This window comes from Sus scrofa, chromosome 17, assembly GCF_000003025.6.
Source record: "Sus scrofa isolate TJ Tabasco breed Duroc chromosome 17, Sscrofa11.1, whole genome shotgun sequence".
Classification (NCBI taxonomy): Eukaryota; Metazoa; Chordata; class Mammalia; order Artiodactyla; family Suidae; genus Sus; species Sus scrofa.
In genome coordinates, this window is record NC_010459.5 from 36,279,493 (window position 1) to 36,294,925 (window position 15,433).

The following is a 15,433-nucleotide window of genomic DNA, read 5'->3' on the forward strand; positions in this document are numbered from 1 at the left end:
ACTCCCACATCTCCATAGCAAAAACCCAAATAACTGAATTAAAAAATGGGCAGAGGAGTTGAACAGACTTTTCTCCAAAGAGGACACACAGATGGCCGACAAGCACATGAAAAGGCGCTCAGCATCCCTAAGCATCAGGTAAATGCAAATCAAAACCACAAGGAGGCATCAACAAGACAATGTTAACAAGTGTTCAGTGTTGGAGGATACGAAAAAGAGAACCCTTGTGCACTGCGGGTGGGAATGCAGAATGGTGCAGCTGTTAGGGAAAACGGTATGGAGGTTCCTCAAAATAAATTAAATATAGCATTACCGTATGATCTAGCAATCCCACTTCTGGGTATATAGCCAAAAGAACTGAAGTTAGGATCTCAAAAATATATTTGCATTCCCATGTTGACTGCAGCACTGTCAACCTACACATCCACTGGTGGATGAATGAGAGAGAAAACGTGGTCCATACAGATGATGAAATGTTATTCAGCCATGAAAAAGAAGGAAGTCCTGTCCTATGCTAACAATGCGGACGAAAACTTGAGGCCGTTATGCTACGTGACATGAGCTGGTCACAGAAGGACAAGCACTGCCTGAGTCCACGTCCGTGAGGTATGTAGAGCAGATGAGGTATCCAGAGCAGACGCATCGAAACAGAAAGTAGAAGAGTGGCTGCCAGGGGCTGGGGTGGAGGTGCGGGGGAGGAAGTGGGGAGTTGCTAGTCAGTGTGGGTAGAGTTTCAGTTAGGCCAGGGGAGTAAGTTGGAGGGACCTGCTGGGCAGCACTGGGCATCCAGGTAATGATACTGTACCACACACGTACCATTAAGAGAGCAGAACTCATGTTCTCTTTAGCCACAATAAAATGCAAACAACAGACTGTCTTCCAGAAAGGACAGGAAAACACCAAAAACCAGGAAGGCCATCATCTCAGAATAAAGAACAGTCCTTCAAATTAAAGAGCTTTAGTTTTGTGGGGGAAATGGACCACAACGTGTGTGTGGGTGTGTGTGTGTGTGTGTGTGTGTGTGTGCGCGCGCGCGCCTTGCTTCCCCCCAGCCCCGCCCCATTTCTCGACACACCAGACCTTGTGCTTGGAAGTCCAGGGAAGGAAGCCATGGACTCTTCCTCCTCTGACCACTGCCCTGCCCTCCCCCTCTTCCTTCCAGCCTGCAGCACTTAGCACATATGGTTCTAGAAATGTGCTCCTCTCACTCCACCAGGCTGGCTCTAGATCTTCCCTCCGGGCTCTGAGCTCCAGACCGCAGGGGTGTCCCACCCACCCCTCTCTGTCCCCGCATCTAACTGGTACTGGCAGGGGGTAGGGGACTGGCACACGCTGTTGGGAAGGGAATTGGGAAGGGAAGAACGGACACCCACAGGAATGAGGGCTGAGCAGTGTCCGCAAAAGAAGCTGCCCAGCCCCCTAACCCCTCTGGCAGGAGGCCTGGTTGGTCCCATCTCACAGTGGGGGGGCTGGGGGGGAGGAAGTGGGGAGGGAGGTGGGGAGAAGCCCTGGAAAGTTTCCTTCCCACGGAGCCTGGGCTGGGACAGATGGCAGGAAGAGGCTGAGCCGGCCCTCAGAACCACAGACCAGCTGGGAGTTAGGAGGCCCCGGCCCCTCCTGGGCCAGCCCCTCCTGGGCAGGGCAGCTGCCTCTGCCGCTCCCCTCCACACTGGCCCAAGGTGTCCCGGCCCCTGCCTCCAACCACAGGGACAGCAGAGGGCGGAAGTGGCCAGCTCTTCAGACCCGGCTGCTGGAGTTGGGCTCAACGGCCACAGGCTCCCCACATGGCAGGCCCAGAGGCCCAGGTGGGGGCTCCAAGGGACATGTGACACCAGGGAGATTCAGATGGCAGCTTCCGAAGCACACACTGGTCTTTTGGCTTGATCTTTCACTCAGTCACCCCCATGCCTGTCACCCAAGCCCTCAGAATAAAGACAGAGGCTGTGTCCAGGCGAGTGCGGGCTCCCCTCGCCCTACCCCACCCTTCTCCGTGCCTCCTGCCCTGACCTTTCAGTTCTGTTCGCAAGCACGCATTTAGTCGTGAGAGGCTTCAAGTGGGCAGGGACAGACCTGCTTTTGCTCCTGCGGCCTCCCCTACGTGGTGCAGAGAGCCTGGCCCTGGCGGCTACGCAGAGCTGTTTGTCAGTGGACTGGATGAAGAAGCTGGGGAGGAGGGTGGGGTCGTGGGCAGCGAAGGGTGTGGCGATCAGCCAGGCTTGGGAAGACCCACCAGCTGTGCGACCTCATCAAGCCTTTGGCGGCTCAGCCCCAGGTGGGTCTCACCACACCCACCTCTGAGCGCAAAGCAGGAGCCATGCTATTCAAAGAAGATTGGTTTCCTTCCTTTCTTTTCTTTTTTTTCCTAAGTCCAGCCCCTTCATTTTATGGACAGAACACTGCAGGGGAAGTGACCCACCCAGTCTCATCTCGGTGTTTATGTTTCTCTGAACCAAAAAGGGAGTGCAAATTATTTTGGAAAGAGACTTAGAAGTCACCTGCCTACATGTAAACTGCTAACACCCACCAGCCCAGCCTTTGTGCTTCCGGGAGCTTGTCCTACAGAGTATTTATTGCATTTGGATATATTAGTCTGGTACTCAGAAAAAAGTATAATCTGTTGGGGGTTTTCTGTTTGTTTTGGGGGTTTTTTTTAGGGCCGCACCCATGGCACATGGAAGTTCCCAGGCTAGGGGTCAAATTGAAGCTGCAGCTGCCAGGCTATACCACAGCCACAGCAACACCAGAACTGAGCCGTGTCTGTGATCTACACCACAGCTCAAGGCAACACGGATCCTTAGCCCACCGAGCAGGGCCAGGGATCAAACCCGTATCCTCATGGATAGGAGTTGGGTTCGTTACTGCTGAGCCACAACGGGAGCTCCTGCTGTTTTAATGAGAAAAAAGCAAGTGAGAGAACCTTCAGTATTTTTTAGAACTAACCACCAGGGGGCACCTTTGTGTCAAGGGCTCTGTCAGATTAGCCCGAGTGCCTGGATTCAAAGAACAGAAACAACTGATAGTACCCAGCCTGCCTCAAAGGACTGGCCAGTTTTACTTCATCTCACCCTCGGAGCTTTTGTCTTGGACACTATCTACGTGTTTTACATCCTCTCTCTGCTCCTTCTCACCATACCGCATATATATATATAATATATTAAAAAGGCAATTCTAACATATCCTTACATTGTTCTGCTGGGCTTATTTTCATCTCTCCAAGCACCTCAGTCAGAGTTCAATTCCTTAGAACTTGGAACTTGACTTGTGCAACATCCTTCGTGGGCTTGATGACACACGGGTGCTATAAATCTCATTCCTGTGAATGGGGGAAACCGAGGCACACAGCCCAGGCTGCAGACAGACAGCAGCCGAGAGGAGAGAGCCTGGGCCCAGGGTAACCTAAGCAAGCCAGAGAACTAGGCCCTGACCTCAGGCTTCGGGTTCGCTCAGCCCTCTAACCCCCCCTGCTGCCTTCCCTCTCCGCATTTTCGCCACTTTCATGGCTCTAAACCATTCCTGCCATTTATCCTCCTCCTCTTCATTTGCCCTGCAGGTCTGGGGGCCCCTTGGTGGGCCATGTGCCCCCCTTTCCCCACTCCAACTCCAAAGAGTCCAGGCAAGGACTCCCCGTCTGGTCTGAAGGGCTCAGATAAAGGCAGGCACCCTTCCCACGCCCCCATCCTCTGCTAGAGACCCCTTCCCATGCCCCACCGCGTGGCCCGGATGCTGAGCTCAGAGGAGGACAGAGGCTTGTCTAAGGCCAACTGGCACTGGGGTCCACCCTCACCCTGGGAATCAGTCTGGTGCCCACCCCAGTGACAGGAAGTAGGGATGCCTCCTCAGAGGGGCTACTCCTTCTGAGTTTCCAGGTGTCCGATGGGACTTCCTCCTGCCCTTCCCTGTAGCACCGTCTCTCCCCAGCCAGGCTGCCTGATGCCAGGACACTCCTGACAGGCACCCACCCTGAGTGGCACAGGGAGGGCCTCTCTCTGGGCCTCGTTCCTTGTCTGGAGGATCCCTGGGCCCCTCTCAGTTCAGTTTCTCTATATCCAGTGCAATTTTTCATTAAGCTAGTCTTTCAAGGACAAAAAGGAATTAAAGAGAATCTCTTTCCTGTCCTCCAGGCTCTTTACAATGACAGTTCATCAGGAACAGGGCTCTGAGCTGAAAAAAAACTCCATTTTGGAAGAGGTGAGGCCTGGAGGGGAAGCAGGGAGAGAGAAAAGAGCCGGTGACAGTGACGGCTCAGCGCTGGTCTGTCCCCCTCCTCTCCTCACCCCTCACAGGGTGACAGGAAGGCTTTTTAACAACACAATTGTGGTCATGTTGTTGCTGCTTGCTGCCTCTTTTAAAATCCTTCCAGTCTTTCCCACCCTGCAGGAGCAGCACTTGGCGCAGTGAGCAAGGGCCCATGGGATATGGCACCTTCATTCATTCATTCAGCAAACATCGACTCGGTGCGAAGCTCTGGGCTGGGGAGAGAAAGACAATACCAGGGGCAGGACATATATACACTGCTGCCCCTGAAGCAAGAGTCATAAGGAACAAGGGGGGATGGGAGGAGGAGAGGCTGGGTGGTCCTGGGAGGAGATGACACAAGCTGAGGCTTGGCTAATGAGGAGGAGCTGGCCTAGGAGGCCACAGGAAGCCAGAGCTCCAGAGGGAGTGCTGGGGAGGCTGGCAAGACAGGACACAGCAGGAGAAGCAGGGGCTGGGTTGTGCAGCACGGCCTGACAGAGGGAGAAACGGAGGCACAGAAGCAGGTGACTCTTGCACCACAGCCCTGCAGCTAGTTGGCTGCTCCCTTCCTAACTGTCCCCACTCCAGACATCCAACCCTCTGTTTGAATGGTTCTGAATCACCCCACGTGGGTCCTGTGTTCACCCTGGGGTTTCCCAGGGCGGGGCTGCCTCAGCCACCCCCCGAGGTCCAGTGTCTGGTGTATAAGAGATGCTGTTGAATTGGCTCTGGGCATCTCCAGGATGCCACCCCACGCTCAGAGAACCAGCAGGGACTCGAGCCTGTGGGCCATACTGACAGTGTCCCAGGCCACGTACAGACCAGCAGGCGGTGGTGCAGCAGCTGCGTCTGTACCCACCGCCTGTCTCACTGCTCACTGCTGATGAGAGCTGTCACCCAAATGGGGGGGCTTGGTGGTACTGAGCACTGTGTGCCCCCAAAGAGCTAGGGACCCAGCTCCTTACATGGGCTTCACCTCTGATCTGTGTCTCTGTCAGCCCAGTATGGTTCACACCTCAAGGGCAGCAGCCCATAGAGCGGTCATGAGGCCGCCTTCGGTGATTTCGAGGAGGTTACTTAGCTGGCTGGTGCCGGGGAAGAAAGCCCCACCCTGTGAGCAGGGATCCAGCAACCACATACCAAGCACCTCGGAGGCGCAAAGCTGGGGACATGTCAGGGGAAGTGGCTCTGGGCCTCCCTGTGCACCCGAAAGTTTATCAACTGCACAGAAGATCAGAAACCAGAGTACAGAATTCCCAGACCGCACCATCTAGGAGGTGCGTAAAGAAGCAAGTACGATTCAGGTGCTCAGGCAGAGGCCCCGTGAGAACACTGTCAGGGGACCAGGGCAACAGTCGTCTCCATCAGGGGCAGCGTCCAGCACTGTGCAATGTGGGGCTGGGGGTGGTGAGCTGTCACACCAGCCACAATGACCGCCACCCAGCAGCGCAGGCTGCTACTGACTGGCTCACGATGGGCGGCAAGAACACACACTCGGCTCCATGTACTTTGCCCACAGTCCCAGAAGAGACATTGCTCCCATTTCAGAGGTGGGGAAACTGAGGCATGGAGAGGTGAGCACCTTGTCCCCCGGCTCCCAGGCATGAGGGTAGGTCTGGAGGAGGAGGCTCACACATGCTGGTTCTGGAGATGTTTCTCCAAGGTAACAGTGACGGGGCTCCTGGGCGTTAGTGTGTTTAAACTTGGCAACTGGTTCCATCTGATTTCCAGCATCACCCGCCACCCTTGCTACTCGGCCTGCTCTGGGCTAGCTGGGAGGGGCCTTTTCCCAGGGTGTGGCACAGAGACGGAGGGGGGCGGGGGGCACAGCCTGATTTGACCCGGGACAGGCCTGGGAAGAGGCGACTATGACCCAGATGCTGCTCAGCAACCAGATTTCCTCGGCCTTCCAGACGCTGCCTCCTCCGCTCTGGCCCCCACCGTTGGCAGTTGGTAGCCTGCAAATTGGCAAGTGTTGATAATTGCAGGAGTCCCAATCTAATCAACACCTGAGAGGGAGGAAGCAGGGTGTGGGGGGGGTGGAGGGGTGTGACAGAGAGCGAGCAGTGTGTGGAGTGTGTGTAAGCAGGGTGCGTATGTGTGAGACAAAGAGGGAGGAAGCAGGGTGTGTGAGTGTCTGTGTAAGCAGGGTGTGCATGTGTGAAAGAGAGAGGGAGGAAGCAGGATGTGTGTGTGTGGGTGTGGGTGTGTGAGAGAGAGAGAAAGCACGGTGTGCAGTGTGTGTAAGCAGGGTGTGTATGTGTGAGACAGAGAAGGAGGAAGCAGAGTGTGTGTGTGTGTGTGTGTGTGTGTAAGCAGGGCGTGCATGTGTGAGAGAGAGAGGAAGCAGGGTGTGTGTGTGAGAGAGCAGGGTGTGGAATGTAAGCAGGGTGTGCATGTGTAAGAGAGAGAGGGAGGAAGTAGGGTGTATGTTAGAGCCCTGGGCATCCTCTCCCCTGAGCTGGTTCTCCAAGGCCTGGGCAGGCCAAGGTCACTAGACCTTGCCAGGCCATGCTGAGTTAGGGGCCAGTGGCACCTCTCCTTCCCTGAGCTGAGTGAGCCTCGCGGGGAGAGCGCAAGACCCGCAGGCAGGTGCTCCGGTGGCCAGAGCTGGCCAGGACTCTCAGGCCAGCCCACGTCCACCTGCTTTCAAAACTCGGAGCCTCAGAGAGGTGGTTTCAGAAGGAAAATGCTGGCACAGAGCAGGGATCTCACAAGCATCTAGTTTAGACCTTTCCTGGTCCAGACGGGGTAACAGAGGAGCAGAGAAATGGCAGCGTTTACCCAGCATCACGTAGCAGGTTAGACTCAAGTCCCTGACTCCCTCATCCCATACTTCTCTTCTGGCACCAACAAGAGGGGCTTGTCCTCCAAATCCACCTTCTTCACAGGCTTTATCTCTGAGATGCAGGCGGCGGTGCAGTGTAAGGAATGGGGCTGGGGCTGGGCAGACTGGTTGGAAGCCTCACTTAGCCTACATTTTTTGTCTTTTTTTTTTTTTTTTAGGGCCATGCTTACAGCATAAGGAGGTTCCCAGGTTAGGGGTCAAATCGGAGCTGCAGCTGCTGGCCTATACCACAGCCAAAGAACACAGGATCCGAGCTGCATCTGTGACCTACACCACAGTTCACGGCAACGCCAGATCCTTAACCCACTGAGCAAGGCCAGGGATCAAACCCGAGTCCTCATGGATACTAGTTAGGTTTGGTACCACTGAGCCACAAGGAGAACTCCCTCACTCCCGTACTTAATTGCTGTGTGACTTTGGGCAAATGCATTTCCTTCTCTGAGCTGATTTCCTTCTCTGTAAAATGGGGGAAATAATTGCTCCTTAACTGCTTATTCTTGGTAAGAATTCAGTAACATAAGGTGTCTCTCACGGAAAGCTCCTCCTGGGCCCTGGCAGGCAGGCCTTCTGATGCCTCGTAGGTGGTCAGACACTTCACAGGCTCGCTCCCCATCTCTCTCTGTGATGGCAAATACCCCCAAGCTCAGAAGCACATATCTTCTGCCCAGGCTTGGGGACAGGCTTGAAAATCCTCCCACGTTGGCCACAAGCACAGGGCTTCTCTCTGGAATGGTTTCTCTGACCCAGGGGGAGATGACAGAGAGTGATGGAATTCTCCAGAAAGAAAGCTGGGAGGGATGCCCGGATGGAGGGAGCAGAATCCCTCCTCACTCGGTCCCCCCACCCCACAAGAGCCTCCTGGCTGCAGGGTCCTGCCGGGCAGAGGGCTTCTGGGGAGCAGCCTTCACCCCTCCCAGGCATGTCTGCTGAAGGCAGTGCAGACCCGGGTGGGAGGCAGCAGTGGAGCTGAAAGCTGCTGACAGCGGCCTCTGAGGAGGAGGGGGGTGCGGGGGTGGGGGGGATCGGGGAGGAGAAGGAAAAGAGAGAGGAGGAGGAGACCGGGGGAGTCCTGCTGCCTCCCCCACAGCCCACAGCCCACCGACCCGACAAGCTAAGAAAAGCTCTGGGGGAGAAAAACCGCCAAAGATGCACAGTTGCCCTCCCCGCCCAGCGAGAGGCCCTTCCTTCCCGGAGCCAGCTGCCCCAGGGAGATTAGTGTTCGGCTCCGGAAAAGCAGGCCCCACACACCAACCCACGGGAGGCTGCCAGCTGAGTCAGCCTCTCTACCTGTCAGGAAATCATTCATAAAATATGACACCTTTCCAGCGCCCAGCGCCCGGCCTCGCCCCAGCCACTGTCCCCAGCCGGCTGGCAACCGCAGCGCTGCCAAGCCCTCCCCTGGGGCCTCTCTGGCTGCTCTGCACTTGGCTCCTGGGATAAAGACGAAGGAGACCACTGTGAAATAAGGCCAGCTCAGCTTCAGTAAATCAGTATTTACAGGTCACCTGCCCCGGGGACAACAGCCGAGTCAAAAAGAGTGACAATGACTCCACTCAATGACCAACGAACATCGCTGACACAGCTTCCAAAGGGTTTTCAATGTCACCGCCACGCCAGTGGTGGGCACTTCTTTATCTTCAGTTTATGTGTGGGCAGCTGGAGGCTCCCAGGACACCTCACTAGATACAGCTGGACACAGGTCATGTGACCCATCCTCCCACAAAGGAACACTGGGGACCACAGCGGGGAGGTGACTTGCCCAGGTCACATGTGAGTTCAAACTTGAAGCCTATGTCCTTCTCACTTCCCATCACTTAAACCCTGATGCACTCTTACCGGGAGATAAAAGGCGGCTGAGGAACTGGATTCTTTACCCTCCACCCTCACCCCACTTCCTCCTGCTCTCCTTCTGGGGCAACCACTCCGGCCGCCTTGTTTCTCAAACACACCAAGTGTGCCTCAGGGCCTTTGCACATGCCACTCCTGCTGCCTTCTAGTCACTACACACCAGGCTCCCTGTCCTCCTGCAGGACGAGGTTCTTTGTCACCTCTGAGGGACCTTCCCTGACCACCATGAGAACAACCCCCAAATCATTCTCGATCCTTGCATGAAAACTGTTCCCATCCCAACCCTGTACCGCAGGTTAATCATGTACTTCTGCCCCCAGCAACTATCTGTCTCCCTCGGGAGTAAGCCTGTGAGGTTGGTTTCATCAGCCTGATGTCCTCAAGGCCTAGCACAATGCTCGGTACAAAGCAGACCCACAGTAAATATCCGTAACGTGAATACCTCATTGGGTTCATGATTCCTCATTGTGTGCAGTCAGAACCCCTCAGGCTGGCACTCAAGTCCCTTTGTCCTCTGACCACACCACTAAGTTGAGCAATTAAATGATCAGAACACGCTTTCCCTGTTCATCATTCCTAACTGGTGCTCATGACAGAGAAGCTCAGAAGAGCACTGGAGGGTTAGGATGGAGCCGAGAGCTGGGAGCCCGTGTGCAGGGCCCCAAGTCCCCACCCAGCCAGGTGGGCACCCTGACAGCAGGGAGCTACGGGTGCTGTGTGACAGCCTTCTGTAAGACACCATGAAACTGCTCTTATTTCTATTCCCTGTGCCCCCAAGAGTGGCAGTCATCAAACCCTCATTGCTTCATGAGAAGGATTTCAAGCCTCAGCTGGGTCACCTTTCTGACCAGTCTCTAATCTGCAATGACCCACCAGGACTCAGACCTACTTTAGAAGCCAAGGCAGGAGTTCCTGCCCTGGCTCAGTGGTTAACGAACCCATGAGGATGTGGGTTTGATCCCTGGCCTCGGTCAGTGGGTTAAGGATCTGGCGTTGCTGTGAGCTGTGGGGTAGGTCACAGACAAGGCTCGGATCCCATGTTGCTGCGGCTGTGGTGTAGGCTGGTGGCTACAGCTCTAATTCAACCCCTAGCCTGGGAACTTCCATATGCCGTGGATGTAGCCCTAAAGAGAGGAAAAAAAAAAAAAAAAAGAAGATGAACCCAAGGCAAGTATACCCAAGCAATAGGCTCCAGGATTCTCAACATTATACGAACGCTAGAGTCACCGGGGACCTGTGGAAATCACAGAAGCCCTGACCCTGCCCACTCCGCCCCACGCTGATTTTGCAGGCCTGGGCTGGGGCAAGGCGAGAGCCCAGGGAAATTCTGACACACAGTGAGGGCTGTCGGCGATTCCAGGCCTGGCCTTCGCTGCAGCTACTGGAGCAGCTTTGGAGGGCCCTGGCCTCAGGGCCCTCTGCTGCAGAGCTTCTGGATCACAGGCTGGGGTTTTTCAAACAATCCCCAGGTGCTTCTACAGTTCGGCTGGGGTTAAGAACCACTGCCCAGATGCGGATCTCCAGTGAACACTGAGCACTGGGCTGTGGGCTGAGCTGGACACATCCCCTGCCCCTAAAGCCTTCCCTCCTGCTCGGGTTGGGAGACAGTGAGGAGCCAGGTCACGAGGCAGGACAGATGCCCCTGTCACCCTCTGGCCTAAGCCCGTCCATGACTCCCTTTAAGGACCACTTCCTAAGGCTCACCTGCTAGAATCTGGTTCCTGACTTATCTTTCTGGCTGCCTCTCCTGCTGGTCCCCAACACCCACCAGGAGCCTCCTCCATCTTAAACTACCTCTAGTTTTGCTACAAGTACCATGAGACTTTCAACTGCTTCCCTGCAAAGGGAGTGCTATTGCCCATGGCAGTGCCCTCAACCCCACATGGCTTGTGTGTCTCACTCCTGCTGGGGCCTCACCTCATTGGGCTCTCTGGGTGTGTCGTGCACACCTCCTCCAGTGGGTATCTGTCATGCTGCCCTGGAGTCGCTGTCTACCTCCCTAGGAGCCGTCTGTGTGTCCCCAGCATTTAACAGCGGCACGTCAGGGTCTGGGAGGGCAGAGGGTAAGCAAGGGCAAATTGCGTTTTGTTTTTTTGTTTCTTTTTATGGCTGCACCTGCGGCATATGGAAGTTCCTAGGCCAGGGGTTAAATCACAGCTGCAGCTGCCGAGCTACACCACAGCCACAGCCACAGCCACGCAGGATCCGAGCCGTGCCTGAGACCTACACTAAAGCTTGCAGAAACGTTGGATCCTTAACCCAATGAGCAAGGCCGTAGATCGAACACACATCCTCGCAGAGACAACATTAGATCCTTAACCCACTGAGCCACAATGGGAACTCTGGCAGCTTGTGTTTTGAGGTTACTTTGGCCACGTCCTAAAGGGCAGGGCAGTCAGAGAGGAGACTGCTCAATACCAACCCAAGGATTAGAAGGTTGCCGCATGAATGGAAATCATAGGCTAGAAATTACCAAGAGATACCCTATCGCTTGGTTAAAATCCAGACTCTACCACACACCAGCTGTGGGCCTTTGGGCAAGCTATTTAACTCTCTGGGCCTCAGTTTCCTCATCTGTACAATGGAGCTAATTTTAGTGCTAACTCAGGGCTGCTAAAAGCAGTAAAACAAGCCAATGAAAATAAATCCCTTGACATAGCAGTGCCCGGCCTTAAGGAATCAGTAAATGTTGGCAATTATCACTGTTATTCTTACTCATGGAACTCCCGTGCGGAAAAGGCCTTTGGAGATTAACTCCTTCATGTTACAGGCCGGGCACTAAGACAGACAGGAGGACAGTCACACCGGCTCTTCTGTCCAGGCTCTAGAGGAGGCCCAGGCCCACAGGGTCTCCTCCTGGGCCACTGAGGAAGAGGGGCTGCTGGGAACCAGCCAATGCGCGGGCAGGATTCCAGCAGGACTTTCTAATGACTTGGAGTCTGACAGTCCCAACATCTCGGCTCTGTTTCAGGCAAAATCACTGAGCATATTTTAGGATCAGCAAAAACCCACGATGCCTTTGGCTTGAGCACTTTCCCTCTTCTTGTTGAAGCCCAGGGGTATTTTCTAGGAAATTGAGTCCATCTGTTTCTGATTCATTTGTACTTAACTCATCACCAAGCTGTTTTGTAAGAGCCCTTTGATGTGAAAGCAGCCTTATTCCATAAGCCTCTCTAAGCCTTTATTTAGTCAACAGTAGGTAAACGGGGCTCTCCAAAGAGGCCAGAGGCAGCTTCTTCATCTCCCTCAACACCAGGCCACGTGAAGGAGAAGCGTGGCTCTGAGACACCCGCCCGCCTCCCTTTGGGCCTGTCAGGGCAAAGCGACCACTCCCTGATTCTGGGCCAGCCTGCAGCACCTGGCCACCTCTCCTCGCCGAAGGCTGTGACCCTGCGTCCTCCTCCTCATCCACAGCTCCCAGTCTGTCCACGAGGATTTACGATTTCTTGTGTGTGGCTCGAGTTTCTTGACTTCAAGTTCCTGGAGGGTGAGACGCAGGGCTCCTACTTCATTGGGTCCCCACCCCCACCCCTCAGCGCCACCCCTTGTACAGAGACAGGGACTGTCACTTCCAAACCAGAAACCCATGGAAAAGATCCAACAAGCCTAAGGGTCCCCAAAGGGATAAAGGGGTGGAATATTTGAAGGCGGGGCTGCCAGGAACAGAGCGAGCATGTCAGAACCACGGGCTGAGCTCAACATCCCAGGGTATGAAGGGAAGCCTCTGTCTCCCCTGCCCTCTGCACCCAAGCCCACCACAGAGTCTGACACCTGCTCTGCTTCCTATAGCAGAGGGCCAAACAAATCAGAGAAGCCCCCAGTCCAAGAGAAGAGATGAAACTCTTCACTAAATTCAGGGCCGACTGATCAGAGGATGTTGCAGAAAGGAAGCCAGGGTGTTTTGAGGGAGTGGCCCTAACTTTGGGGTTGCCCTCAGGGCTCCAAGTCCCAAACCAGAGGCGTCTCTGTTAGAAGATGGATCTTTGGAGTTCCCGTCGTGGCTCAGCAGTAATGAACCTGACTAGTATTCATAAGGACTTGAGTTCAATCCCTGGCCTCACTCAGTGGGTTAAGGATCCAGTGTTGCCACGAGCTGTGGTGTAGGTTGCAGCTGCAGCTCCAATTCAACCCCTAGTCTGAGAACTTCCATATGCTGCAGCATCTGAGGCCCTTAAAAAAAAAAGTAGGATCTCGGAGGGGCCCCCAGGGCTAGCTGTACCCAGTGTTTATTATAGACACAGTTAGGGAAGTTCTCCTGCAGGGCAGCAGATTAAGGATCTGGTGTGGTCACTGCAGCAGCCTGGGTCACTGCTGTGGTGCGGGTTTGATCCCTGGTCAGGGAACTTCCAAGTGTCATGGGCGTGGCCAAAAAAAAAAAAAAGGGCAGACAGACAGACCTGGGGGTCTCTCAAAGGCAGAGGATGGGTGTAGCTCAGTGGCTCTCAAAGGCCAGCATGCATCACAACACCCTCTAAGGGTAGTTACTAAGCAGAGCACTGGATCTTTTTCTTTTTTGTCTTCTTGCCTTTTCTAGGGCCACTCCCATGGCATATGGAGGTTCCCAGGCTAGGGGTCCAATCGGAGCTGTAGCCGCTGGCCTACACCACAGCCACAGCAACGTGCAATCCAAGCCACGTCTGCAACCTACACCACAGCTCATGGCAACACCGGATCCTTAACCCACTGAGCAAGGCCAGGGATAGAACCTGCAACCTCATGGTTCCTAGTCAGACTCATTAACCACTGTGCCATGATGGGAACTCCAGTAGGTCTAGAGCAAGGCCCGAGAATTTGCATTTCTAGGAAGTTCCCAGGTGAGGCTTGTGCTGCTGGTTCCTGGGACTATCCTTCAAGAACCACTAGTCCAGCCACTCATTTAGTCCTGGGGTGAAAATGTCAGTGGGGACGACAGCTACCTACTGCCAATGGATGTGTTTCGTTTCCCCTTTTTCTTTGGCCACACTTACAGCAGGCAGAAGTTCCAGGACTAGGGATCAAACCTGAGCCACAGCAGTATCGACACCAGGTCCTTAACCTGCTGAGCCACCAGGGAACTCCCTGTTTCCCCTTTTCTCTGAATACAGCGGCTAAGGACTACCAACCCAAAGGAAGGTGGGAGGGGTGGGGCTGCAGGCTCGGAAGCAGGCACTGGGCTTGATGCCCCACAGAGACCTCCCTCAAGGTCACACTCTGCTTAGCCCAGAAGCTGGTGCACAGCGAGAAGCCAAAATATTCTACCGAGTGAGCACAACCGTGTACACAGATGCTAAGAGGCACATCAGAGCCTAAGTCTGACTCCAAAGCTCAAACTCATTCTGACCACATTGGCAGGAAGCATTGAAGGAGGCAATGCAAGCTCTGGGAAGGAATGCACTAAAGTGTCTCTCTTTCTCTCTTCCTCCCTCCCTCTCTTCCTTTCCTCCCTTCCTTCTCCCTGATTCCTGCCAACCCCTCCTCCCTTCCTCTTTAGCTTTCTTTCCTCTCTCTGAAAGTAGTGAGCTGACCCTAAAGCTCTGCTTTCCTGAATCTCCTGTCAGGGTTCAAGGTCTGACCGAGGGGAACAGAAATGAAAAGCAGTGGTGAGGACCTGGTCCCAGAGGGGCCACAGGAGAGAAGCGGGAACACCTGCCAGAGGAGTGAGGACAGAGCCCAGGTCTGGGCTCAGCTCAGCCTTGAAGAATCACCATGGCCTCCTGAGGGACGAGGCATCTAGAACTAATTCAGGTGGTTGGTGTGGCGGAAGTTTAGTTGTTGTGGTTTAAAGAAAAAAATTTTTTAACAAAAATAATAGATGTTCTTAGCAATCTAGGGGGTAGGGAAGGAAGCTGTTTCTACTTTTTTAGTAGTTCTGTTTGAAACTTTTACTGTACTTTTCACGCATTATCTCTATAAATAGAGCACACTAATTTATGCTTATAATGAGAAATTTAGAAACTATAGATAAGCAAAAGAAAAAATTAAAAAACAGTAACTCCATGGCTTGGCAATAACTGCTGATGTTTTCCTTTATATTCATTTACTACGTTATTTCATCTTTTTTTTAAGGGCCATCCTGCAGCATATGGAAGTTCCCAGGCTAGGGGTCAAATTAGAGCTACAGCTGCCAGCCTATGCCACAGCCACAGCAACGCCAGATCCTAGCAGTGCCTGTGACCTACATCGCAGCTCTCAGCAATGCTGGATCCTTAACCCACAGAGCAAAGCCAGGGATCAAACCCAAATCCTCATGAATATTACTCAGGTTCTTAACCTGCTAAGCCATAATGGGAACTCCCTTTTCTTTTTTTTTTTTTTTTTTTTTTTTTTTTGGCCAAGTCCGTGGCATGTGGGAGTTCCTGTGCTAGGGGTTGAATCCGTGCCACAATAGGGACAATGGGACAAGGGTTAGAGATCCTTAACCTGCTAAGCCACCATGGAAATCCACTAGTTTACGTCTACGTCAAAATTTTTTTACAAGAGCAGGTTCACCTTGATTTACTATTTCATAACCTGATTTTTTGT

General features: G+C 53.8%; 1 protein-coding gene across 3 annotated transcripts in view; it reads right to left on the reverse strand.

Moving 5' to 3' along the window:
• Positions 1–15,433, reverse strand: part of COMMD7 (COMM domain containing 7) — a 69,237-nt gene that overhangs the window by 23,250 nt on the left and 30,554 nt on the right. Inside the window, exon 7 of one of the 3 annotated variants that reach the window (XM_021077433.1) lies at positions 12,088–12,412. The exons of the other annotated variants lie outside the window; for them this stretch is intronic. Within the exon in view, the coding sequence (XP_020933092.1) occupies positions 12,245–12,412 (168 nt within the window). The 3' untranslated portion in view covers positions 12,088–12,244. Of the gene's footprint in view, positions 1–12,087; positions 12,413–15,433 lie in introns of those variants that run through there. 3 annotated transcript variants of the gene reach the window in all.